This window comes from Mauremys reevesii, linkage group 26 (assembly GCF_016161935.1).
Source record: "Mauremys reevesii isolate NIE-2019 linkage group 26, ASM1616193v1, whole genome shotgun sequence".
Classification (NCBI taxonomy): domain Eukaryota; kingdom Metazoa; phylum Chordata; order Testudines; family Geoemydidae; genus Mauremys; species Mauremys reevesii.
This window is the reverse complement of record NC_052648.1, coordinates 70,779-97,763: the sequence shown is the minus strand read 5'-3', so window position 1 is coordinate 97,763 and position 26,985 is coordinate 70,779. Positions and strand designations below refer to the sequence as shown.

Sequence of the window (26,985 nt, the reverse complement as noted above, 5' to 3'; positions counted from 1 at the left end):
TTTATTTGAACTTTCTTCCAGTTTTGTTATGTGACCCATCACTTACATTTTAACTAACAACTGGATAGGTTTTGGTTTTTTAAAGAAGCAATCTGAGTACAATGAAACTAATCCTCCTAAAAGTATCCTAGTGAGAATTACAGGGCTCCGCTAAAATCTGACCAGACATGTTATAAAAGAACCAATTAAAAGAAGGACATTAGTTATGTCATTAATCATGGAAAAGGAAAAAAAGCAGAGAATGTACAGGTATCAAGGTAGCTTGTTTTTATTTAATTCAGTTTTTACAGAAAGACTGAAGGACTAGTACTAGGAATTACTCAGAGACTGGTATTAAAGGCAGAATCTTAGTGCACCAAGGCAAAGTCAAAAGAGGAAATGCATTTACAAAGAGGTCATATCATTGAGAGCGTGGTCAAGCTCCTCACTGATAGCTTTGTACTTCAGCTTCTGAGCATACAGCTCATCTACAGGTCCAAGGGCCCAAGGCAAGATGTTCAACAAGAAATGTAGTAACACAGTCCACAGCAAGAGATGCATGGTAGAGAATATGGAGAACAGTTGGAATGCAGCAAGTGAGGATAAATGGTGGAAAATAAAGATGAGAAGAAAACATTAAAATATAAGGCAGAAACTATACACGTACTAACTGCCAAAATGTCAGGAGTTTAAATTTCTTACAAAAAAAAATTTCAGTAGAGTTTTAGAAAAGATTTAGAAGCCAATCTTCCTACTGGTCACAACTGAGTCAGATAACAAACCTTAAAATAAATTCTATTCCTATAAATAAAATGGCCCCTTGATTAGGTGGAGTTGGTATACAGGGATGCAAATAGTTGGCAAAAAGTAGCTTTTAGTTTTCATCACTTCTTTTTTGAAGGAGAAGGGGTGAGTAGAACTTTGGCAACTAAATGTCATGTCATCATTCCCTATTTTTTGGTGCTGCTTCTAACCTGCATAACTTTAACTTTAATTTTTGCCCATTGCCAGATGTGACATATATTAAGGGTATCAGAGCCGATTAACAAAGGTGAAGCGATCAGGAAATCTGAGTAATCTGCCTTTCAGACAGGGTTATCTGTTACGTTCTCTCCTGCCTTCAGGGGACTTTTAAATGTAAATATAGAATTAAACTGAGAATTTTGGTTCTCATTCTGTTCTCAATTATGAAATTGTTTTTATCATCCACACAATTACCAAGCAAGGATTTTATTTCTTCATTGGGAGTTTTATAATTAGAGCGACTGACTAATGGTAGGAAAACGTGTTGTTCAAATGAACTGATAGAAATGGGCACTCAGATATATTGATGAAGACGCACCAGGTAATCGCCAAAGCTACTAACTAGCTATAGATGGGCAAGTAATATGAGTAAATGATTATTAGTTCAATGACCCTGTTCAGAAATGAGATTCCATACATATACATATTTTCACTAAGGCCTGGTCTACACTAAGGGGAGGGTCGAACTAAGGTACGCAACTTTAGCGACGCGAATAGCGTCGCTGAAGTCGAACTACCTTAGTTCGAGCTTCTCACCCGTCCAGACGCCGCGGGATCGAAGTCCGTGGCTCCCCCGTCGACTCCGCCACCGTCGTTCGCGGTGGTGGAGTTCCGGAGTCGATGGGAGCGCGTTCGGCGAACTCCGAGAAGTCGAACTCTATGCGTCAACCCGGCGGGTAAGTATAGACCTACCCTCAGGCTGTCAATTAATCGCAGTTAAGTCACGCGATTATCTAAAAAATGAATCGCAGTTAATCACAGTTTAAATCGTACTGTTAAAAAATAGAATACTGAAATTTATTAAATATTTTGGTTGTATTTTTCTACATTTTCAAATATATTGATTTCAATTACAACACAGAATACAAAGTGTACAGTTCTCACTTTATATAATTTTTATTACAAATATTTGCACTGTAAAAATGATAAACAAAAGAAATAGTACTTTTCAATTCACCTCAGACAAGTACCATAGTGCAATCTCTTTATCATGAAATGTAAATTATAAATGTAGATTTTTTTTGTTACATAATTCAAAACAATGTAAAAAACTTTAGAACCTACAAGTCCACTCATTCCTACTTCTTGTTCAGCCAATCGCGAAGACAAACAACGTTGTTTACATTTATGGTAGATAATGCTGCCCACTTCTTATTTATAATGTCACCTGAAAGTGAGAACAGACATTCACATGGCACTTCTGTAGCCAGGATTGCAAGGTATTTACATGCCAGATCTGCTAAACATTCGTATGCCCCTTCATGCTTTGGCCAACATTCAGAGGAGTTGCTTCCATGCTGATGAAACTTGTTAAAAAATAATGCATTAATTAAATTTGTTACAGTTCTCCCCAAAGGAGTTCAGTATGTCTCCTGCAGTTTTACCCGCATTCTGCCATATATTTCATGTTCTAGCAGTCTCAGATGATGACCCAGCATGTTGTTCATTTTGAGAACACTTTCACTGCAAATTTGACAAAACACAAAGAAGGTACCAGTGTGAGATTTCTAAAGATAGCTACAACACTCAACCCAAGATTTAAGAATCTGAAGTGGCTTCCAAAATCTGATCGGGATGGGGTGTTGAGCATGCTTTCAGAAGTCTTAAAAGAGCAACACTCTGATGCAGAAACTACAGAACCCAAACCACCAAAAAAGAAAATCGGCCTTCTGCTGCTGGCATCTGACTGATGATGATGAAAACGAGCGTGCGTTAGTCTGCACTGCTTTGGATTGTTATCAAGCAGGATGCATGTCCTCTGGATTGATGGTTGAAGATGAAGGGACACGTGAATCGTTAGCGCATCTGGCACGTAAATATCTTGCGATGCTGGCTACAACAGTGCCATGAGAGTGCCTGTTCTCACTTTCAGGTGACATTGTAAACAAGAAGTGGGCAACATTATCTCCTGCAAATGTAAACAAACTTGTTAGTCTGAGCGATTGGCTGAACAAGAAGTAGGACTGAGGGGACTTGTACATGCTAAAGTTTTACCTTGTTTTATCTTTGAATGCAGTTATTTTTGTACATAATTCTACATTTGTAAGTGCAACTTTCATTTTAAGAAGATTGCACTACAGTACTTGTATTAAGTGAATTGAAAAATAATATTTTTGATTTTCACAGTGTGAATTTTTTATAATAAAAATAAATATAAAATGAGCACTGTTCACTTTATAATCTGTGTTGTAATTGAAATCCATATGTTTGAAAATGTGGAAAACATCAATAATATTTATATAAATAGTATTCTATTATTGTTTAACAGCATGATTAATCATGATTTTTTTTAATCACTTGACCGCACTAATTTTCACCTATAGTCATAGTTTCTGCTGCTTACATTGCTTTGCTATTACTTGTTGCATGTGATCTCTGGGAAGGAGTGGTAGCTATTCCATTCAGAAGAGATGCTAGCACAGCTTCTGGGATTGATACCCTGTCCTTTTTATTGGAACACAATCTCAATCTTCCTGAAGTTTGGGATCTAGTTTTCTTTTGGACCCAACCATCTGTCTGCAGACTAGGGTGTGGCCCTCACACCTCCAGATTAACTATCACTATTTATCTACAGAGAGCTAAGTTTTGAAGAATGTAGGTCCATCAATGACTATTAGCCAGGATGGTGTCCCTAGCCTCTGGGGTACCTAGCATTGGCCACTGTCGGAAAACAGGATAGTGGGAAAGATGGACCTTTGGTCTGACACAGTATGGCCATTCTTATGCTCTTATGTTCTTCAAGCAATTTACAGGAACAAAGTACGTTAATGAACAATATGTCTACATGTATGAATCTCATATGCATAGCTTTCAGTTTATAAAGGACAACTTTTTTGGAACGTCTCCGAGGAAAACTGATTTAGTCTAATGATAGTCCAACTGACTGGCTTAATCAGGACAAAATGAACATAAATTCAGCTACATAGAGGCAGGGGACACATTCACCCCATGCCAAGGGATTAAATGGTGTTTAATAACACTCTATTACATATTCTATACTTACGTTCAGTAGAGAATTCTGTCCTATTAAGAATTCAGATATATTTTAAGTGTTCATTTCTTAATCAAGAGAATAGGCCATCCACAGATTCAGATGATTCTATAGTACTACCAAATGGATGAATTTTTAGGGGAAAATACTGAGGGGAAAAAAGTAAATATTATAGCATAACTGTGTTTAATGGTCTAGCTACAGGTAATTATAGTAGTATAAAGATTTTCCCCATAATCTACAAAGAATACATAGTGCTAGAATTTATTGTTTCTCAGTTTGAAATTGATGGGACTTGTAAAAACAGTAAAAATTTCAAAAGTAATTTCATACCTTCCAGATCATCAATAGTCTTTTCCAGTTTAGCAACCGTTCTTTCTGCAAACTCTGCACGTGTTTCAGCCTGGAAAAAGATTATGCAGAAAAAAATCTTAGCTACTGGATGAGAAACAATCTCTGCTGAAATGCAAATTCATTGGGATGGCTTGTCTTACCTCCTTGAGTTTGTCAGAGAGAAGCTTGATTTCTTCTTCATATTTATCCTCTTTTTCAGAGTACTGTGAAAACAGGGTGAACAATCTATTAAGAAACTGGTAGGAAAACTAAACATCAGACAGTTTAACTTTTTTGTTAGGCTACTGTTAAGGAGCCATTGACTAACAACAGGTGGTAGCCTCCTGTCATTCTAAAATGCTTTTCCTTAACGATCATCCCATTTCCCGGATGCAACCATGTCACTGTATTTCCTGAGGTTTCTTGTTTGCCCACTGTCTGAATAAAATTCTGAATGCCTTGTCTTTTGCTTAGGGGCTATATTCTTTGCCTTGGACTATGGCTCCACTTACATATAATAAAAAGTGGAGCAGCGTGCGCGCACACACACACCCACCCACACCCACACCCACGTCCTTGATGTAATTCAAACCATCCCATCCCCCTGGAACAGGCTATTCTTCACCAAGTGACTTATTTTGAAACCCCTCATCAGAAGTCAGTTATTTATTCAGTATCATTACACTACATTCATACCCTTGGAATAGGGACCAAAACTTTATTTTTCATGCAACCAAAATTCCTTACCCCCAACTCCTCATCACCCCCTGGTGGGCCATAGAGACCATGGATGGGGCTGGAGAGCAGTGCTGTGCAGATGCACTCCACAGCTGAAGTGTCTAAGAGGATTGATCCTGCTTTGAGCAGGGGGTTGGACTAGATGATCTGAGGTCCCTTCCAACCCAAATAAGCTATGATTCTATGATTTGGACTAAAATTCTCTCTTTAGTCTCCACTCAGTATCAGCGCCCATTCTGGTACCCAGATACTTGAATTAAATTGTCAGAAGACACAAGAAGTGTGTGTAAAGTTGGTTACCATCCCCCAGTTTTGTTGTTCTTGTAAAACAGCCTACCAGCTGTCTTGCCTTTGCTTTTCCTCTACACTTCATCCACCATGGCTCATCATTTGACAAGTTATGTCTGAACTACTCTTGTGAGCTCCTCAGGGCAGGGATCATGTGAATTTCTGTACAGTTCCATGTATACCTATCCAGCTATATATAATACAACTTCTAAAAGGTTCAGTAATGAGTGAGATATATTCCTAGCCCATTAGTCTTCTGTGCTAGAAAAACTTTGTAAGTGATGCCAGCAAACAGATTCAAAAGTAAAAAGTGTGGGTAATTTGGAGTTAAGACAGTAGTAGCACAACAATGCCCTGTACTACATGTGCCTTCCCTGAACGTGTTTCATTCCCCAAAACTCAAGTATTGGATAACCCAGAAATGCAAAGTTCACTCCAAAACCCCCTTACTAGGGTGTTAACTGTTAATAAATACACCCACACACCAAAAGACATCCCCTCTCCCAACTACAACCAGTAGAAAAATGGGCAATTCACAGGTAAGATGACACTTCCCATACAATATTGTAGCCATACAACTTTGTGAAATCAGTATCAGTTAACATAGCCTCACAGTATTACATAAATTGGTATGTCTTGTAACATACCCTAGGTCTAATTGATAGCACAAGGGACTAATTGCACACAATTGGATCTCCAGTCAGATTGTCCTAGGACCCCTACCAGAAGCAAATGTACTGGTTTTCTACAGAAGACTTTTGGGCATCAAATTCACCTTACACACCGGTTCCTCCAATAATTCCTCAGTTAATCAATACAAAAAGCATGACAAGTTTTCAGATTCCTCTTTTTTTGTTATTGCTGTAAACTTGTATCACCAACTCTTCATTCTCCTTGCCCAACCTTAAACATTCTGTGTTCTTAATCAGGAAGAACCAACCTTCTCAGACTGAGCCTCCAGGGACTTTAGGTTGTTAGTGACATTTTTTAGTTCTTCTTCAAGGTCACTGCATTTTCTACACAAAGACAAAGGTGTTCAGATAAGTTCTTCATATATTATGCTGTTTGGTTTTCAAATGGGCTAAACGAGTAAAATGTGAGCCAACTTGTTAGATACACATAGCATTTACAGTTTCCCAAAATATACTATGCAGACTGTATTTAATAGATTTTTGTAGCAAAACATAGATTGTTAGGAATTCAAGCAGAACAAAAAAGCCTTTCGTGAATCTTAGAGCTCCATGCTGTCCTCTGTGAACTGGTATCTTCTGTTAATTGTACCAGGAATGTAATTAGAACATAAGAATGACTGTACTGGGTCAGCTCAATGGTCCATCTAGCCCAAGCGTGGGTAAACTTTTGACTCAGGCGCCACATCTGGGTGGGGAAATGGTATGCAGGGCCATGAATGTAGGGCTGGGGCAGGGGGTTGGGGTGTGGGAGGGAGTGTGGGCTGTGGGAGGGGGTGCAGTGTGCAGGAAGGGGCTCAGGGCAAGGGGTTGGCATGCAGGAGGCGTGCGGGGTGCGACGGGGGCTCAGGGTAGGGGGAGGGATAGCTCAGTGGTTTGAGCATGGGCCTGCTAAACCCAGGGATGTGAGTTCAATCCTTCAGGGGGCCACTTTGGGATCTGGGGCAAAAATCAGTACTTGGTCCTGCTAGTGAAGAAAAGGGGCTGGACTCAATGACCTTTCAAGGTCCCTTCCAGTTCTAGGAAATAGGTATATCTCCATTTAAAAAAAAAACTCTAGTCTGATATTTCAAAATGATTTATGTACGTGCAGACCCATTGAACAGCCACTCACAGTTCTGACACCTCAGCACGTTCCTCGGCTCTCTCTAGTTCACCCTCCAAAATGACCAGTTTACGAGCAACCTGCAGAGAGGGGAGAATTATTTTTTCCCTATTTGTTTTCCACAAAGGTCCACATCTCGGCAGGTTTTTTTCTTTTCAGATAAAGGCTAGAAGCAATACCCAGTCTGGAGATATGCAACATATAGACAACACGTTACAGAGATTTGGCCCATGCTCTCTTGACACCCTATAATCAGCTGCTAGGGAGAGTGAGCTCAATGCAGGATCCCTTTCCCAGAAGCAGAGAGACTTTCAGTGTTCCTAGCATTAGGCAGCATAAGATGTAACAAGCTCATTTCATGTTAATTCTAAGGCTGTTAGGAACTGCATCTGTGTGGCCTTGCACAAAAATAGATTCCAAACTTGAACTACTACTTTATGGAAAGTATACAAATACACCTCTACCCTGATAGAACGCGACCCAATATAACACAAATTTGGATATAACGCGGTAAAGCAGTGGGGAGCCCCGGGTCCAGGGCCAGATGCTCCAGCCACTGTGGGGAGCCCCGGGCCCTTTAAATCCCCGCCCGTGTCCCACTGCTGGAGCTCCGGTGGTGATTTAAAGGGCCTGGGGCTCCCTGCAGCGGCTGGAGCACTGGGCCTTTTAAATCACCGCTGGGGAAACCAGTCCAGTCCAGCATGGCATACTGGCTCTTGCTGGTATGCGGACTGGACCGAACCCGATATAACGCGCTCTCACCTATAAGGCGGTGAGATTTTTTGGCTCCCGAGGACCACGTTATATCGGGGTAGAGGTGCAGTATTAAACAGACTATAAGACTGTTTGAAGTTCTTTCAGATACTTTCTTTATCACTTTCTCACCAAAGCAAACAGCACCTGCTACTTCCTTGCAGCGCCATTTTTACCTCTTCATATTTACGGTCAGCCTCCTCAGCAATATGCTTAGCCTCTTTCAGCTGCATCTCCTGAATTTCCATTTTTTCTTCATCCTTCATTGCTCTGTTTTCAATAACCTTCATACCTCTATAGAAGGAAACAAAGCGGATTGTTCAGAGAGATGGGGTTACTACAAGCCAGTCAGCACATTTAGCCTAACAGGCCCTGTTGTGAACTTAATATCGAACTACTGTGACTTGAACCCAAACCAATCTGTCATGTTCTTACTGGCTAACAAAGTTGCTGATAATACTAGTTGGAATGAATCTCTGCTTATCAGATTGTCTGAACTTAACAGTGCTTGCAGCTATTGAATGATGCAGGATTCTTCCTTAGCTTATTGTGCTTCTTCCATTTAGCAAGATCCCAATATACTTTAAGTAGATTACATTTATTTGCTTGTATCATTAAAACATATTTGAGAGATACCAGTGGGAACTTTTCTTTTTAAAATCTTACTCAAGTTTGTAGTCCTTAGAATAATTAGGTAAAGAGGAAATAGCTAAAAACAAAATAGCTAAATACTTTTCTCTGTGGCTTTACTCAGGACAAATAGTTCATTCAAGACAAACTATTGAGGCCAGGTTTTTGTTTAAATGCTGAGAAATTTTTTCTTAGAGCTCAAATCTGGAGCAGTTTGTAGACTATTAGAGTAAAATAATATCAAAGGCCAATGTAAAATTGGTTGGGTCCAACATTTCCCCTCCCAACTCACGGCAACTAATAAAGTTTCTGGACTCTAGCCTGCAGAGCCAGGGTGCTGGAACTACAGGGACTGGGGTGTGTGGCAGCACCCCCTAGCTTGAAGTGGTTTCCATCATATACAAGGCTTACAGTTTTGCTCAGTGGCTTTCAGCACCCCCATCATAAAAACTGTTCCAACGCCACTGCCATCAAGGCTCATAAGCATATAGAATTCATAGCACAGCTTTGGTTCTAGAAACTGGCATACCTTTACAGATAACAGATCCAGCCAAAAACACCAGGTTGAAGAAAAGCCATTCTTCTGAAGTTAGTGTTCTGGTCTCAAACTCCCATACCCACTGCCTGAGATGCTTGGGTAAAGGATATATATCTGATCAGCGCACCCTCTGCCATAAATTTAACCAACAAGGCCCATAGGCATTGGAAGTCTCTTCTGTGGTCTATTCATGGGGGAGGCCTTTAGCATCTTAGGATAGATGTGGAGTCACAACAAATTATAGGCTCAGATGGTGGAAGGTCCACACTACATACAGCTACTAGAAGGGGGTACATAACATTCTTTGACAATGGGATGCACAGTTATTTACTAGATAGCAGTATAATCTAGGATTTTATTTCTCTAGGAGGGAAATATGGGTTGGTGGTTAGAGCAAGGGACAGAGTCAGGACTCTGATTAGATGGTATTTCACTTGGGTGGATAGGCAAAAATATGTTATACTACATAGTCAAACACAGATTTGGCATATTAATTATAAAATGCATTGTGTCTAAGTGCATGAAAATTGAGTTCTATTACCAAAGTTGCCAGCAGTGACTTGGTGCAACATCACAGATCTTCACTTACCTCTTCTGCAAAATAGGGTGGTTGATATGTATCTACTTCAAAAGGTATGTTTTTGAGGAGTTGCTCAATAATAAGACTGTAAATACATGGAATCATTGATCAATGGAAGAGGTGAAACTAGAATGTGTGGTCTCTTGGCTCCCTGTTCAATGCCCTTCTCCTTAGATCAAGTATTTTAAGGGGGGAAAGCAGAGCTCCAAACAGGAGCCGGCTCAAATGCTGTGCATATTGTATGCATATGATACAGAAAGTTCAGCAAGGTCTGGGAGCCTGTGCAGCTGGAATGTTCAAAAAATTAAGAGCAAGTATATAACAAGTTATATTGTGTATATGCAAATTATGATTTTTCTATATTTGTAACTGCCAAATTTCAATATATTTCATGGAGACGACAAAACACCTCTCCAGTCTCAGGACTACTCTGCTGCCAACTTTAAAGTTTTTACTTTAGAGAGACATGAGTGTTAAAACCATCAGAACTGTTATTTAATCTGATTAGTTCTGACTGTCCTCATTCTTGGAAACGCTTGAGTCATTTTTGCTCAGACTTTCAATCTGAGCCAAGGACCAACCTGGAAGCTTTCAGTCCAAATTCTAAGCAATTGTCCAAGTTATAGGCAACTGAAAACAAAGTTCTAATAGAAAGATTTATGCAATTTAGACATTGAATAAGTATATATTATAGGTGGAGCAGTAACAAGCAGTATTAAAATGGCTAAGGGCTCAGTTCAACTCCCACTGAAGTCAGTCATTGACTTCAATGGAAGTTCAGTCCAACTATAAAATAAATCGAGAGGCAAAGTTAAATAGTGTTTGGGGCTAACAATTGAGAATTCTTCTATTTTAATTATCTGACTGTATGAACTGTGTGTTAAGAGCTGCATCAGAATTCTTTGCAGCCTTAGCTTGAGATTTCCATGAGGGTTAGTGATGCATTCAATGGTATGTATTCTCTTGAATTGCACTCAGCAACCTTAGTTGTAACTTCATGTAGTTTGATGTTTAATTTTTATTATAGTATCATAGGAGTGTGCATATTGCTCAAGAGGCAAATAAAGATACAGTTTTTCCCCAGTGGAGATAACAGGCTTTGATAAAGCAAATTGGGACACAAATTACAATAGATCGTGGTGGGAAAGAAATAGGTTAGACAGCTGGAGAGGAACAGGACAAGGGAGAATACAGCCCTTGGGAAGTTGAGCTTCCCCAAAAGGGCAGCTGGGATGTGTATGATATACTGCAAGTTTGTCGTCATTTTTTGGATGAAAAGGGAAATGTCTAGACAGTGGGAAAAGCTCATTAACCAGTTACAGAGTCAGAGCAGTATCACTTTTATGATTGTGGCCCTTTATTCCTCACAATACTAAAAGTAGCATCTAAAAGAATGAGTGGGAAATGGAACTTAAGTGCACCAAGTCTTTAAAACCTTCAAAGACTGTTAAAGTAGCCTACTACTGGGATCTTCTGATGTAAGACACTTCTCTGCATCGTTCCTTTTGGATGCCTACCTCTCACTTTCATCTGCTGCCTTCTCTGCCTCCTCCAGTTTCTGCAGGGCTGTTGCCAGACGTTCTTGGGCACGATCCAGCTCCTCTTCCACCAGCTGGATACGCCGATTCAAAGCTGCCACTTCACCTTCTGCCTATGCAAAACAATCAAACAGCACTGGTTAAATAAAACCCAACTAGCTAGACACCAATAATTCAAAAATGATCACCTCTGATTACTTCATTTTCACTATTTATATGCATGGATCTCTAGGAAGAGATGCTTTCTAGTTTTTTAGCTATATAACTATAGGAATTTCAAAATATAGAGTGTTTTTATTCAAAATACACCCATACCTTCTCTTCCTCATCACACAGAATTAACCATTAAAAATCTGTTTAACAAGAAAAACATTTTCAGCTAATTGTACTATGGAGATGGGAGGTTCTACATGTAGAAATCTGGTTGAAACTTTTTTCTTAATCTTCTAACTCCCAGATGGCTCAGTCCAGAAATTCTACATTTGGCTTATTTTGTCGGTCTTGTCAAAGATCCTAACCCTAGCGTTGGATGGCTTACTAATGGAATTTAGTTAAAGCAACTTCTGTGTACATTGGGGGCTCCACTGTCTATAAATCTCCCATAGTTCATAAATGGGGTTGGCCAGGGGATGGTCTGGGAGCCACCAGGGGAAAGTTACTCATCTGCGTGCATGCAGCACAGCAAGAAACTTTCAAAAAATAATTCCACTTTGTTTTCTACTACTTCTATATAGCCCTCTGAGACTGGGCGGAGAGGGGGGAAAACAGGAAATAGGGAGACAATCTGGGGTCCATGGTGGAAACTGTAGGGGCTGGTCTGATGAACTCTTCTTGTTGTTAGGACTCCTATCATGTATGCAATTCTTGATTTTTTTATCATTATTATTATTATTTTTTAAATGTGGAATTCCCATCACAGTGAAAAAATGTAGTAGACATCTTGCAGTACTGAGTTATATTAATATTTAAGATAGCCCAATCCTGCAAGAATTTTCAAAGGGACAGATCACTAATTCGGAGTCCTCACATCTCTCAGATGCCTCTTGTGACTCGCCAGAATCTTTCAGAAGGATTCTCCAGTGGCATAAAGTTTCACTGGTGAAATTCAAGGCAGATTAATGTGGTTTAGCTTTGATTAAATTGGGATGTGGAAAGTCAAATTTACAGTTTGTTTGGCCATTGAATCCAAAACTGACATTCTGAAATTCCACTTTGTCTATGAAGAACAGTGCAAATGCATTTTTTAAATGTGAAACAGTTTGAATTACTGCTCTTTAATCCATCCTCTGTTTAGGTTTGGTGAAAAATACTGGACAATATAGTGGTCTTGGGAAAAAAAGTTAACACAAAGTTTTGCTATAAAGTCAGATAATAACATTTTTACCATAATCTAGAAGTGTTTTATCAAAAAGCACGTACACATCCTGCTATATGGATAGGTTTTTCTAAATCACTTCTTTAATAATCTGGAAGGAAAATACTATATTTAATTAAATATGTATATGTCTTGTTGGTCTAGGACAGTAGTCCCCAAACTTCTTACCTTGCATCCCCCTTTACCCTGTCTGTGCCTCTCCATGGGCTGGGAGTGAGGCCATGGCTCTGGGAGGGGAGAGGGACACGGATGGGGTAAGGTGGCCAAGGCTGGGGCTGGCAGCCAGGGCCCTGGGGACGGGGCTGGCAGCTAGGGCCAGAAGCGGAGCTGGGTGGCGTTCCCTCCCCAGGCCCCTATGGTCTAGGCCAGTGGTCCCCAACCTTTTAGTCTGGCGGGCGCCAGACAAAGGACCGTGGTGGCGGTGGAGCATCCGCCGAAATGCCGCCGAATTTCAGCGGCATTTTGGCGGTGACGCCTCTTAATGACGTCACTTGTCTGCGCCAAAATGCGCTCCACCGCCGGCCAGGATGTGGGCGCATTTAGATGCCCCCACGGGCGTCATGGTGCCCGCGGGCACTGCGTTGGGGACCCCTGGTCTAGGCGGTATATCAATATTGCCATCAGAGAGAAGCAGTTCTAGAATTTAAATCTCCAACTTCTTAGGTTGGCAACTTGTCCCATACTGGAGACATCTCATTAATGTAGAGTGGTTTCAGAGAAAGATAAATTAAATATTACAGGGTTGAGTGTTTTAGTACCTAAAATCTTTCCTCATGCCAAATATGGATAGCCTGGGCCCAACAGTAATTCAGGGACTCTGAAGGTGAAAACAGGAGACAAGGGAGGGTTTACCTAGCAGACATGGTTTGAAATTGAGCAATAAAATATCAGGAAATACTTCCTAACAATTAGGTCTGTTTAAAGACTGTTGAATAGTCTGAGAAGTAGTTAGAGCCCCATCACTGGAATAATTCACAACTAGACTAAACAAGGCAGTGAAGAAATGTTGTAGGCAGCAATCTCGCAATGCATACATCAAGAACAGATTATCAGATTAATCCCTTCTATATATACTGAGTAACAGGAACCATATTATATTAAAACACAGATTGTTTGGAGAAAAGCAAATAACTATTGACTGGTGGACTTTTGTATGACAGGCACTAGGGTGACTCCTATTTTCCTAGTGCAGTTTGGTCATTCGATTTTTCTAATCACAAGTCAGTCAGCATTTCATTTGTTCTCTTCTTAAGTACTATTTATTGAATGTGCAGATTGCGTACAAAAGCCACTGATATCTTAGAAAAGACATCTCTAGCAATCCAGCACTGGTAACCTCCTTCACCAGATGCTTTCATTTTAAGACGCAGTGTTAATGAAACAGGATTCCAAACTGTAAAAAGCATCCCCCAAAGATAGGGTTGCCAACTGTCTAATCACACAAACCCAAACACCATTGCCCTGCCCCCTGCTCCAAGGCCTCGCTCTTTCCCCAAGGCCCTGCCCCGTTCACTCCATCCCCCCTCCCTCTGTTGCTTGCTGTCCCCCACCCTCACTCACTCTCACCAAGCTGGGCCAGGGGATTGGGGTGCAGGCTCTTGTCTGGGGCTGAAGGTTTGGAGTGTGGGAGGGGGCTCCGGGCTGAGCCTGGGGCAGAGAGTTGGAGTGCAGGAGGGGGGTGTGGGGTGCAAGCTGTGGGAGAGAGTTTGGGTGCTGGAGGGGGCTCAGGGCTGGGGCAGGGGATTGGGGTGTGAGAGGGGATGAGGGGTGTGGGCTCTGGGAGGAAGTTTGGGTGCGGGGGGGGGAGCTCTGGGCACGGGGTTGGGGTGGGGGTGTGAGATGCAGGCTCCTGCCAGGAGGTGCTTACCTGCCTTTGCCCCACTGCGCCGCCAGACTTTTAGCACCTAAAATCTCCCAGTTTGGCTTCAGTAACCTCCATGAGATGTCTCCCGGCAAAACCGGGAGGGTTGGGCAACCATACCTAAAAACGGATAGGTGGCTACGAACAGGGGCTGCTAACAGGGAGTTTTGCAAGGGGAGTGGGAAGGGGGCAAGGGCCCCTTGCTATTTTTTAAAACTATAAACTAAACTACATTCAAAACTTCTTGATTTAAACAAAACCCTTTAATTAACTAGGAGACCATGCAGGCAGAAGCCCAGCAGTAGAGTGGGGGCTGTCCAGTTTATTGCGCTGAATTGCAGCATGTATGATTACTTGCCCTGTGGGCGGGTGGTGTATGTGTGCATTTGGTGCAAGGAGCTCCTGGCCCCCAGAGACTGCGTACGGGCTTTGGAGGCCAGGGTGGCGGAACTGGAGGAGCTAAGGGAGGCAGAGAGGTATGTTGATGAGGCTTTCTGGGACACTGTAGAATTGTCCCACCTCTGGTCAGACAGCCCCTGCGCTGTTGAGAAGGATGAAAGGCCCAGGGAAGCAGAGCAGTCAACGGGAGCAGAGGGAAACCTTCCCATAGTTGGGACCCTCCTTCCATATGGTGTTAGGGTATCCTCTCGCACTCAGGTTACCTCTCCGGGGGAGGGAACTCCAGTCACTAGGAAAAGGCAGGTGTTAGTAATGGGAAATTTGATCATTAGAAACATAAATAGCTGGATTTGTGATGACCAGGAGAACTGTGTGGTCACCTGCCTGCCTGGTGCGAAGGTTGCGGATCTCTCGAGGCATCTGGATAGACTTATATGTAGTGCTGGGGAGGAGCCGGTGGTTGTGGTACGTGTAGGTATTAATGACATAGGGCTGGATAGGAGAGACGTCCTGGAGGCCAAATTTAGGCTGCTAGGGAAGAGACTGAAATCCAGGACCTTTATGGTGGCATTCTCAGAAATGCTCCCAGTTCCACGCCAGGACCAGGTAGGCAGGCAGAGCTTCAGAGTCTCAATGCATGGATGAGACAATGATGTAGAGAGGAGAGGTTTAGATTCATTAGGAATTGGGGAAACTTTTGTGATAGGGGGAGCCTGTTCAGGAAGGATGGGCTCCACCTAAACCAAAGTGGAACCAGACTGCTGGGATAAGAGGGAAGGTCCTTTCATGTATTGAGAACTGGTTAAAAGACAGGGAAAAAAGGGTAAGAATTAATTGTAAATTCTCAGAATGGAGACGGATAACTAGTGGTGTTCCCCAAGGGTCAGTCCTAGGACCAATCCTATTCAACTTATTCCTAAATGATCTAGAGAAAGGGGTAAACAGTGAGGTGGCAAAGTTTGCAGATGATACTAAACTGCTCAAGATAGTTAAGACCAAAGCAGACTGTGAAGAACTTCAAAAAGATCTCACAAAACTAAATGGCAACAAAATGGCAAATGAAATTTAATGTGGATAAATGTAAAGTAGTGCACACTGGAAAAAATAACCCCATCATGTTCCTTCTGCCAATAACAGGGAGGGGTAACCATACAGGAAATGGCTCTAAAATATCTGATAGTCCTACATGGGAGCATCTCTTGGGTATAAGTAAGCGGGTTTTAGGATACTCTTGTGCTGGTGAATCAGCAGGAAGCTTCCTAATGCAGCAACAGATGTAACCCTAGACAACCAATATCATTTTTTGTGGCGGTGGGGAGTTATGTACCTCAACAATGACAGTTCATCTGCAAATTTAACACCATTAGTTTAGGACTAAACAAAGACTGTGAATGGCTTGCCAATTACAGAACCAGTTTCTCCTCCCTTGGTTTTCACACCTCAGCTGCTGGAACAGGGCCCCATCCTCCCTGATTGATCTAACCTCGTTATCTCTAGCTTGCTTCTTGCTTGCTTATATATACACACCTGCCCCTGGAAATTTCCACTGCTTGCATCCGAAGAAGTGGGTATTCACCCACGAAAGCTCATGCTGCAAAACGTCTGTTAGTCTATAAGGTGCCACAGGATTCTTTGCTGCTTCAACAATGACATAATTGTCTCTGCCTTTTTCCTTTGGGCAAACTACTGCAATAAATTAACACTAAATCAAATATACAACCGATATACTGTGTGTTGTAAAATATACCATTTCTAGTTAGTTTACACATCTGCATTCTGTGCAGATACATACATCTGTTGCCTTCTTATCAGTCTGTTCCAGTTTTTCCTGAGCATCTTTGAGAGCTTCTGAGTATTTATCCAGTTCATCTTCAGTTCCTTTTAACTTCTTCTGCAGTGCCACCAGCTCATCCTCTACCTTTTGAGAAAGAAAAATAAGTTGTGAACATTCTGACACATTGGTTGCTCTGCTTATAGATAAGGATAGCCAAAGACTTCTCCCTACTATTTGTTTTAAATTATGTTAAGATGTTTTTAAAGTGATGCTATGGAGAGATATCTAATTGTGGATTTTTCAAAGTCACTGTGTAACTTCAGTTGTTTAGATGTCAAGTAGCCTACACAGTTTTACACCATGCTAATAAACCTAACATGGCAGCTGAGCAGGCTGTTTGGCATTCACATAATGAACATAAGAATGGCCCTACTGAGTCAAACCAAAGGTCCATCTAGCCCAGTATCCTGTCTTCTGACAGTGGCCAGTGCCAGGTGCCCCAGAGGGAATGAACAGAACAGGTAATCATCAAGTGATCCATCCCCTGTCGCTCATTCCCAGCTTCTGGCAAACAAAGGCTAGGAACACCATTCCTGCCCATCCTGGCTAATAGCCATTGATGGACCTATCCTCCATGAATTCATCTATTTCTTTTTTGAACCCTATTATGGTCTTGACTTTCACAACATCCTCTGGCAAGGAGTTCCACAGGTTTCCTGTGTGTTGTATGAAGAAACACTTCCTTTTATTTGTTTTAAACCTGCTGCCTATTCTGAAACCATGCTATATCCATGTTTCTAAACTGATTTAGCAAACCTCACCTATGAGGAAATTTTTTTAAAATATTAGAAAAGACTGAGTGGGGACCTGATAACAGTCTTCAAATATGTTAAGGGTTGTTATAAAGAGGATGGTAATCTGTTGTTCTCTATGTCCGCTAAAAGAAGTAATGGGCTTAATCTGCAGGAATGGAGATTTAGCTTAGATATTAGGAAAAACTTTCTAACTATAAGGATAGTTAAACACTGGAATAGGCTTTCAAGGAAGGTTGTGGAATCCCTGTCATAAGAGGCTTTTAAGAAAAGGCAGACAAACACCTGTCAGGGATGGTCTAGGTATACTTGGTCCTGCTTCAGCATAGAGGGCTGAACTACATGACTTCTTGAGGTCCTTGCCAGTGCTACATTTCTATGATTCTATAACTCAGCTGTTGTAAGTAGGCATAACTCCACTTACTTCAATTTAGCTATGACAAAGTACACAAGTTGAGAATCTGACCCCATACATCCATAGATAGAGTAACCGTCTATGTTGCCCTGGTCTGAAATAAAAAATTATGCTAGCATAGTGTGCTCCTCCTCAGGGAAGGCAGGGACAAGCTTGTCCCCATCACTGGCATTCTACCTACAGTACTGTCATTGAATCCTGATGATAAAGAAAATGTCATGTATATAGGAAAAATGCATTATACCCAGTATCCCTGAGTTCAGGGAGACTCTTAATGAAACATAAATTTGAAACAATATGAAAAATAAATTTGGTGTATGTCTTTTACTCTTTGGACTGTGTTGCCCTTTGTTTATAGGCTATAGCCCACTTGGTCCGTACGTAAATACAACACTGGATGTATTGTCTCCTTAACATATGCATGAGGATAGAGAATGACTCACAGAAGTACAGGTATTGAGTAGAGTTTAGAGTCCATATCTCCCTTAGCAAGCACTGCTACACTTCACTTGGTAAATTGAGGCATTGCTTGAAATATGTTGAATATGATCAGTGCAAATGTGTTATCTGAAATACAGAGGTACCATCCACTCACTGAGATAGTTATTTTGTTAGATTTGATGGTCATAACATTATTTCCCTAAAGATTCAGAGCTTTAAACCATATATGGTTCTCCAATGGAAGGAGGGACATATGGGTCATCCAAGGTATGTTCCATTTTATCTCATTATCACTTGACCATACCATATAAATCCATACTGTATTCTAAAATGTGCTATTTATATCCTGCTGGGAGACTGCCAGATGACAAATTGCCCCCTGCTCCCTGGAGAATTTCTATTATCATGAGACTTCTTGCTGATAACATAACTGGTGTGCCTGCAGACTGTCTGATCTGTCATTGAACTCATAATACCACCTTTGTTCTGTTCTATCCTGGGAATAGTTAATTCATTGGGGAGAATGATGGTTTAACTCATCCCTTGAATAAGTTCAATTTATTAAAACAGTTAATTTATACCACCTTGATGTGTATGTTAATTTTTAGTGCAGTTCTTTTACTTTGTTAATTGTACCCTGGAGGATATCTTTATGATTTTGATTAGCATGTTGTGTATGCACATTGTTATACATTTCTGTACTTGTGCTCAGAGTAGCTTGATGCTGTGGAAAAAAGTGATAATATGATACTAGGCTATATTAATGGGAATATTGAGCAGGAGTAAGGTTATATTATCTCTGTATATGGCATTGGTGAGACTACAACTGGAATACTGTCTCCACACTTTTTAAACAGAAATTTGCAAAATTTGAGCGTATTCAGAGAAGAGCAACAACAATGATTTGTGGTCTGGAAAATGAACCTTACAATGAGAGACTAAGGGCTGTCTTTGCTAGCATTTTTTACCTTTTTTATTGCCAATTGACTTATCATAGTTAATGTCTTTATAAAGACTAGTCTGGACAGTTCACAAATGTTTGTGGTTTATACTAAGTTGAGCCCTAAAGAAGTGCAAGATATTTAGTTTATCAAAGAAAATGTTAACCAATGATTTAATCATGGTCTATAAGTACCTACGTAAGGAGTCGATATTTGCTGCTAGAGGGCTCTTTTAATATAGCAGAAAAAAGTATAGCAAGATCCAGCGGCTGTAAATTGAAGTCAGCAAAGTTCAAGCTAGAAATGAGATAAAAATGTTAGCAGTAAAAGTAATTAACCATTGAAACAGATGAGGGGTGTGGTGAACTCTCCATCACAGGTAATATTTAAATCAAAACTGGATACTTTTAAAAATGATACACGAGTTGACTTCAATTTAGTGGGTTAGATGCAGGATGACAGCATGAAATACTATAATCTGAGGTTTTTATGAGGTCAGACTAGGTGATCATAATACTCCCTTAGTGCCATTATACTCTATGTTATAATCTAAATGCCCTTGGAAAATAATAAAAACTACAAATTTAAAAATTCCAAATCCAACAATTTGACCTAACACCCTAATAAAGGTGACAAAGCAAAGCAAATAAAAATTCCTTCCATGAAAGCCATAGTTACCACCCTTCTAAGTCATTGAATTTCTCTGATCCTCAGTTCCCAATACATTGAAGACAACTTAACCAGGCACTCAGATACTATAGTGATTGGGGGGCATGTAAGTATCCCCAAAAATCATAACCAAAAGATATGTGTATTACTGTGTATAAAATAGGGTGGTCAAGCGAATAAAAAATTTATCACGATTAATCGCATGATTAAACAAATTGCAATTAATCGTGCTGTTAATAATATAATACTATTTATATAAATATTTTTGGATATTTTCCATATTTTCAAATATATTGATTTCAGTTACAACGCAGAATACAAACTGAACAATGCTCACTTTATATTTATTTTTTATTATAAATATTTGCGCTGTAAAAATAAAAAAATATATTTTTCAGTTCACTTAATACAAGTACTGGAGTGCAATCTCTTTATCATGAAAGTTGAACTTACAAATGCAGAATTATGTACAAAAATAACTGCACTCAAAAATAAAACAATGTAAAACTTTAGCACATACAAATCCACTCAGTCCTACTTCTTGTTCAGCCAATCGCTCAGACAAACAAGTTTGTTTCATTTGGAGGAGATAATGCTGCCCACTTCTTGTTTACAATGTCACCTAAAAGTGAGAACAGGCGTTCTCATGGCACTGTTGTAGCCAGCATTGCAAGACATTTAGATGCCAGATGTGCAAAAAATTCATGTCTATTCAACCATCATTCCAGAGGACATGCGTCTGTGCTAATGATGAGTTCTGCTTGGTAACAGTCCAAAGCAGTGCAGACCAACGCATATTCATTTTCATCATCTGAGTCGGATGCCACCAGTAAAAGATTGATTTTTTTTTTTTGGTGGTTCAGGTTCTGTAGTTTCTGCATCGGCGTGTGCTCTTTTAAGACTTCTGAAAGCATGCTCGACACCCTATCCCGATCAGATTTTGGAAGCCACTTCAGATTCTTAAATCTTGGGTCGAGTGCTGTAGCTATCTTTACAAATCTCACATTGGTACCTTCCTTGTGTTTTGTCAAATCTGGAGTGAAAGCGTTCTTAAAACAAATAACATGCTGGGTCATCATCTGAGACTGCTAGAACATGAAATATATGGCAGAATGCGGGTAAAACAGAGAGCAGGAGACATACAAATCTCCCCCAAGGAGTTCAGTCACAAATTTAATTAACACATTTTTGTAACGAGCGTCATCAGCATGGAAGCATGTCCTCTGGAATGGTGGCCGAAGCATGAAGGGGCATATGAATGTTTAGTAGATCTAGCATGTAAATACCTTGCAATGCCAACTGCAAAATTGCCATGTGAGCCTCTGTTCTCACTTTCAGGTGACATAAATAAGAAGCAGACAGCATTAGCTCCTGTAAATGTAAACAAACTTGTTTATCTTAGCGATTGGCTGAACAAGACGTTGGACTGAGTGGACTTGTAGTTTCTAAACTTTTATACTGTTTTGTTTTTTTGAGTGCAGTTATGTTAAAAAAAAATCTACATTTGTAAGTTCCGATTTCGTGATAAAGAGATTGCACTATGGTACTTGTATGAGGTTAATTGAAAAATACTATTTTATTTATCATTTTACAGTGCAGATATTTGTAATAAAAATAATATAAAATGAGTACTGTACAGTTTATATTCTGTATTGTAATTGAAATAATATATTTGAAAATGTAGAAAATAAAAAAAAATTAATAAATTTCAATTGATATTCTATTATTTAACAGTGCAATTAAAACGGCAAGTGATCACGATTAATTTTTTAAATTATGATTAATTTTTTTGAGTTAAACACGTGAGTTAACTGCGATTAATTGACAGCCCTAGTATAAAGATTTTTTTCCTTTGGAGGTTTCTTTCATTCAGCTGTTTGTTTCCTCCCCTTCAGATCTTCTGTGCACAAAGGCCCATAATATATCTTTTTTCTAATAGAAAGAACACTGGACAGTGTTCCATCAGAAGCTTGTCATTATTATTCCCTGAGTACACTTGATAAGTCACTCTAAAGTGACCCAATGGTAATTTTGTCTTTGTGCTGTGCATGCTGGGAATACATTTTGCTCTCTAAGGGTACGTCTATACTTACCGGCCGGGTCGACGGGTAGCGTTCGACTTCTCGGAGTTTGAACTATCGCGTCTAATCTAGACGCGATAGTTCGAACTCCGAACGCGCTCCCGTCGACTCTGGAACTCCACCACCGCAAACGGCGGTGGCAGAGTCGACGGGGGAGCTGCGGACTTCGATCCCTTGGCATCTGGACGGGTGAGTAGTTCGAACTAAGGTAGTTTGAGTTCAGCGAACTTGCATACCTTAGTTCGACACCCCGCCCCCCTTTAGTGTAGACCAGGCCTTAGACTAGACCAGTGTAATTCAAGAGTAACTACAGAAGTAGAGGTAGTTATTCTGGATTAATACTGGTGTAATTGAGAAGAGAATTTTTGCTATCTCAAGCCATGCTGTCAGACTCTGCTGACATCAGAGTGGGGGCTTAGATCTGAGTCCTGTACTCAGATTTTCCACATTGTGCCACTATTGGGCAGGCTTTTTCTTTTATATTTCTTAGCTTCTTTTTCATTTTCAGCTACAAAACTTTCCATTATAAAACTGGTTTTGTTGCTTGTCACTTTGCCAAATTTTAATTGTTTGGGATGAAATTTTGCATGCCATGACTCTACTGCAGGTTGAATTTTTTGGGAACATTCAGCCAAAACAGTTCAGCTGCTTCAAAAAATGAGACTATGGAAAAATACATCATTTTGCCCCTGTTAAAAATGCTGACAAACCTTTTATTTGAGCAGCTCTAGTGCCCTATGCTTTGGAACAAGAACTTGAAATTTGGTAGGGTAGGTGGCCTTTATGTCCGGGATGTACCTTTTGCGGGCACATTGAAAATCTACCCAAATTTGACAACGTTATAAGTCTTTGAAAAAAAATCACAGTACGCACATGCTCAGAGTCTGATTTTAGCAGCTAGAAAGCTCCAAAGATTCCATCATCATTGAGCATGCTCAAGCCTCTCACAGCTCCTACTGCTGATCAGACTGCATATGCATCATCCCCACAGAGAAACTGAGGGTATTTCATCCCCTCAACATTCTTATGTGTGAGCAGACCTGTGCATTGTGTTGGGATGGAGCATGTGTAGTCTGGCTACTATGGAGAGCACCATAGAAAAGCTCCTGAGGATGTTAATTTTGTATTCACTGCAGGAATTAGGTACACTTAATGATGAAGATAAAAGAAAATAGTGAATAACTACCCATTCACTAAGCACCATACATCTTGTGCACTGAATGAAGTAGGGTTGTGTGGAAAAAAAATAGTACATGATGCAGTCTAATTACTTGATCATAATGTGCATGCATAAGGGTTGTTATACAGTGTTTAGAACGTTTTGAGTATTCCTGTTATATCACTAATACTATAAATGAGGAATAATTGGAATTTTTTTTCACCTCTTTAAAAGCAGAGATCATAGTGGATTCTTTATATTTTTAAATTATGTTCCCACCAGGTCTCTACATGCATTATTGGTTTTAGGTTGATGGGACATGGACTGAGATGGTAAAAATTATTTTTAAAGCAAATAATGTAAACTTAAATATAACTTCAATTAAAAATCAGTTAATTTTTTTCACTTGGATGCAGCTTTTTCCTTTTCAAATCAATCCTTTTACTTTTTCATTTAGCTCTGCTATTTTGTAAAACTATCGAGCCAAGAAAATCTTCAGAAATGTGAAAGCTTCAGTATCCACTATCTGTTTTTTTAAACTAAATCCCTCCTTTAAGCAACTTTGTATAGACAACTGGGATTGCGCAGCCTTCCTTGTCATTTTCAGATAAAGGGTGCCTTTCCTCTCCTCCATCAAACTTGTGCAAAAACACTGATTTTGTGAAGCATTTCAGCTACAATTATTATTCAACATTCTGTGTTTATTCAGAATTGCATTCTTTTGTGCCTGGTCTTCGGGGTGAAACTGGTGGGCCTTAAGTAGTACTGACCCTCTGAACTAGTCTTATGTAGAAATTATAGTCTGGAATATAAAAAGGAATAACATAAAAAAGCATCTTTTAAAAAGTGGAAGTCAGATCCTAGTGAGGTAAATAGAAAGTAGCATAAACAGTGCCAAATTAAGTGTAAAAATGTAATAAGAAAAGCCAAAAAGGAGTTTGAAGAACAGCTAGTCAAAAATTCAAAAAAATGTTTAAGTACATCAGAAGCAGGAAGCCTGCTAAACAACCAGTGAGGCCCCTGGATGATAGAGATACAAAAGGAGCGCTTAAAGACGATAGTCATTACGGAGAAACTAAATGAATTCTTTGCTTCCGTCTTCACAGCTGAGGATGTTAGGGAGATTCCCAAACCTGAGCCATCCTTTATAGGTGACAAATCTGAGGAATTGTCACAGATTGAAGTGTCACTAGAGGTGGTTTTGGAATTAATTAACTTAGCAGTAACAAGTCACTGGGACCAGATGGCATTCACCCAAGAGTTCTAAAAGAACTCAGATGTGAAATTGCGGAACTATTAACTATGGTTTGTAACCTGTCCTTTAAATCAGCTTCTGTACCCAATGACTGGAAGATAGCTAATGTAACGCCAATATTTAAAAAGGGCTCTAAAGGTGATCCCGGCAATTACAGACCGGTACGTCTAACGTCAGTACTGGGCAAATTAGTTGAAACAATAGTAAAGAATAAAATTGTCAGACACATAGAAGAATATAAATTGTTGAGCAAAAGTCAACATGGTTTCTGTAAAGGGAAATCATGTCTTACTAATCTAGTTCTTTGAAGGGGTCAAAAGTGAGGTGGCAAAGTTTGCAGATGATACTAAACTACTTAAGATAGTTAAGACCAAAGCAGACTGTGAAGAACTTCAAAAAGATCTTACAAAACTAAGTGATTGGGCAACAAAATGGCAAATGAAATTTAATGTGGAGAAATGTAAAGTAATGCACATTGGAAATAATAACCCCAACTATAGATACAATATGTGGGGGCTAATTTAGCTACAACTAATCAAGAAAGATCTTGGAGTCATCGTGGATAGTTCTCTGAAAATGTCCACACAGTGTGCAGTGGCAGTCAAAAGCAAACAGGATGTTAGGAATCATTTAAAAAAGATTAAATAAGACGGAGACTATCTCATCTCAAAAAAGATATACGGGCATTTGAAAAGGTTCTGAGAAGGGCAACTAAAATGATTAGGGGTTTGGAATGGGTCCCATATGAGGAGAGATTAAAGAGTCTAGGACTTTTCAGCTTTGAAAAGAGGAGACTAAGGGGGGATATGATAGAGGTATATAAAATCATGAGTGGTGTGGAGAAAGTGAATACGGAAAAGTTATTTACTTGTTCCCATAATATGAGAACTAGGGGCCACCAAATTAAATTAATAGGCAGCAGGTTTAAAACAAATAAAAGGAAGTTCTTCTTCACACAGCGCATAGTCAACCTGTGGAACTCCTTGCCTGAGGAGGTTGTGAAGGCTAGGATTATAACAGTGTTTAAAAGAGAACTGGATAAATTCATGGAGGTTAAGTTCATTAATGGTAAGGAATGGTGTCCCTAGCCTCTGTTTGTCAGAGAGTGGAGGTGGATGGCAGGAGAGAGATCACTTGATCATCACCTGTTAGGTTCACTCCCTCTGGTGCACCTGGCATTGGCCACTGTCGGTAGACAGGATACTGGGCTGGATGGATCTTTGGTCTGACCCAGTATGGCCATTCTTATGTTCAGAAGCTCTGCAGGAAGTGCTGTATTTGACCTTAATCTGAAGGTCAATATAAAATCCCTGTTAGTATTGGTACGGTGCCTGCACTCCAACACTACTCATTGGTGCATCGGGATACAAATAAACATATTGTAATCCTCTTCCAATCACATTTAGCAATGACTGCATGTTTGTGGAAAATATTTTTATGTGTCTAAACCTATTAGTCTTTGCTATAATGTTTTGTGCTATGATGATCTCTTTTTGTTCTGAGATATTTAATCACTAGAGAGGAGTGATTTGTAACAAAGGACACCCAAGTAACTCAAAATGTTTGAGTTAGATCTAAATCCTACTGCATAGACAGTTGTGGTTTGATCTGTGTACTCTGCCAATTTAAAAATCCCAAATACAGCATTAGCAATGCATTCCTGGACTTCTACATAAGATCAATTCACACAAATAACTTAGTCCATTACCTCAATTTCAGGATTCAATATTTCTGATTATTCCCAATAACAGAGATCCTACCATACTATCCGGAGTAGGTGGTCACTGTCAATTGGTTCTCAAATGCAGGACATTTCTCACACTGAGGTGATCTGCATTAATTTTGCCTCAAGGTTAGATTTAATTCATGATCGGGCATTGCCTAGGAAAAATTTAACAGCTCTACCACTGTGTGTCATCCTTGTTTAAGATATAAAGCTCTAGTCTCTTCAAGGAAGGTGCAAGCTCAAGGAAATTAAATGAGGAATCATGTAGGATTCAAAAAAAGAACTCTCTGAAGTACACTGAGTAGTCTAGGAATGGTGCTGACCTTACTGAGTCCCAAATCAAAATGGATGAGCAAATAGTACAAGTTAACAGATTGTTCCATCTGCATGCATGAAATATATTACCAAAATGCAAAATACTTCAACAGAGGGTATGCAGAAAAATAGAGGAGACCTAACAATATTATTCTGTTTTCTCACCATCACAAAAATATGCTTTTAATATGTTGTTACAATTTTCTCTACAGTGTAGATATACAACTGTTTTTATTCCTACTCACCTGTTTGCACTTGTCCTCAGCTGCTTTTTTGTCTGCTTCGGCCTGTTCAGCTCTATCAATTGCATTCTCCTTATCTAGCTTCAGCATCTGCATCTTTTTCTTGATGGCTTCCATTTTTGCTGGAGGATGGGGTTGTGTCTCTCACACACAAGAGAAGAAAAGCTTTGCAAGAACAAACTTGTAGCAAACAGTCTTAAAAATAGGTAGAGAAAGTAGTAGAGCACTGCTAGTAGAGCACAGTAGTAGAGGTGTGCAGCACAGTGAACCCTTGAATGGTTGTAGTTAGCTTTAAAGTCTCAAAGACCCTTACTCAATATTTTGGATGTAGCCC

At 39.9% G+C, this 26,985-nt stretch overlaps 1 protein-coding gene across 1 annotated transcript; it reads right to left on the bottom strand.

Moving 5' to 3' along the window:
• Window positions 1–227: 227 nt before the first annotated feature.
• Window positions 228–26,985, bottom strand: TPM4 (tropomyosin 4). The gene is made up of 9 exons (XM_039515463.1): window positions 26,655–26,985; window positions 16,614–16,739; window positions 11,166–11,299; window positions 8,077–8,194; window positions 7,157–7,227; window positions 6,294–6,369; window positions 4,489–4,551; window positions 4,328–4,397; window positions 228–467 (listed from the first exon to the last, which is right to left on the bottom strand). The coding sequence occupies exons 1-9, from the start codon at window positions 26,766–26,768 to the stop codon at window positions 385–387; spliced, it is 855 nt and encodes a 284-aa protein (XP_039371397.1). The 5' UTR covers window positions 26,769–26,985; the 3' UTR covers window positions 228–384.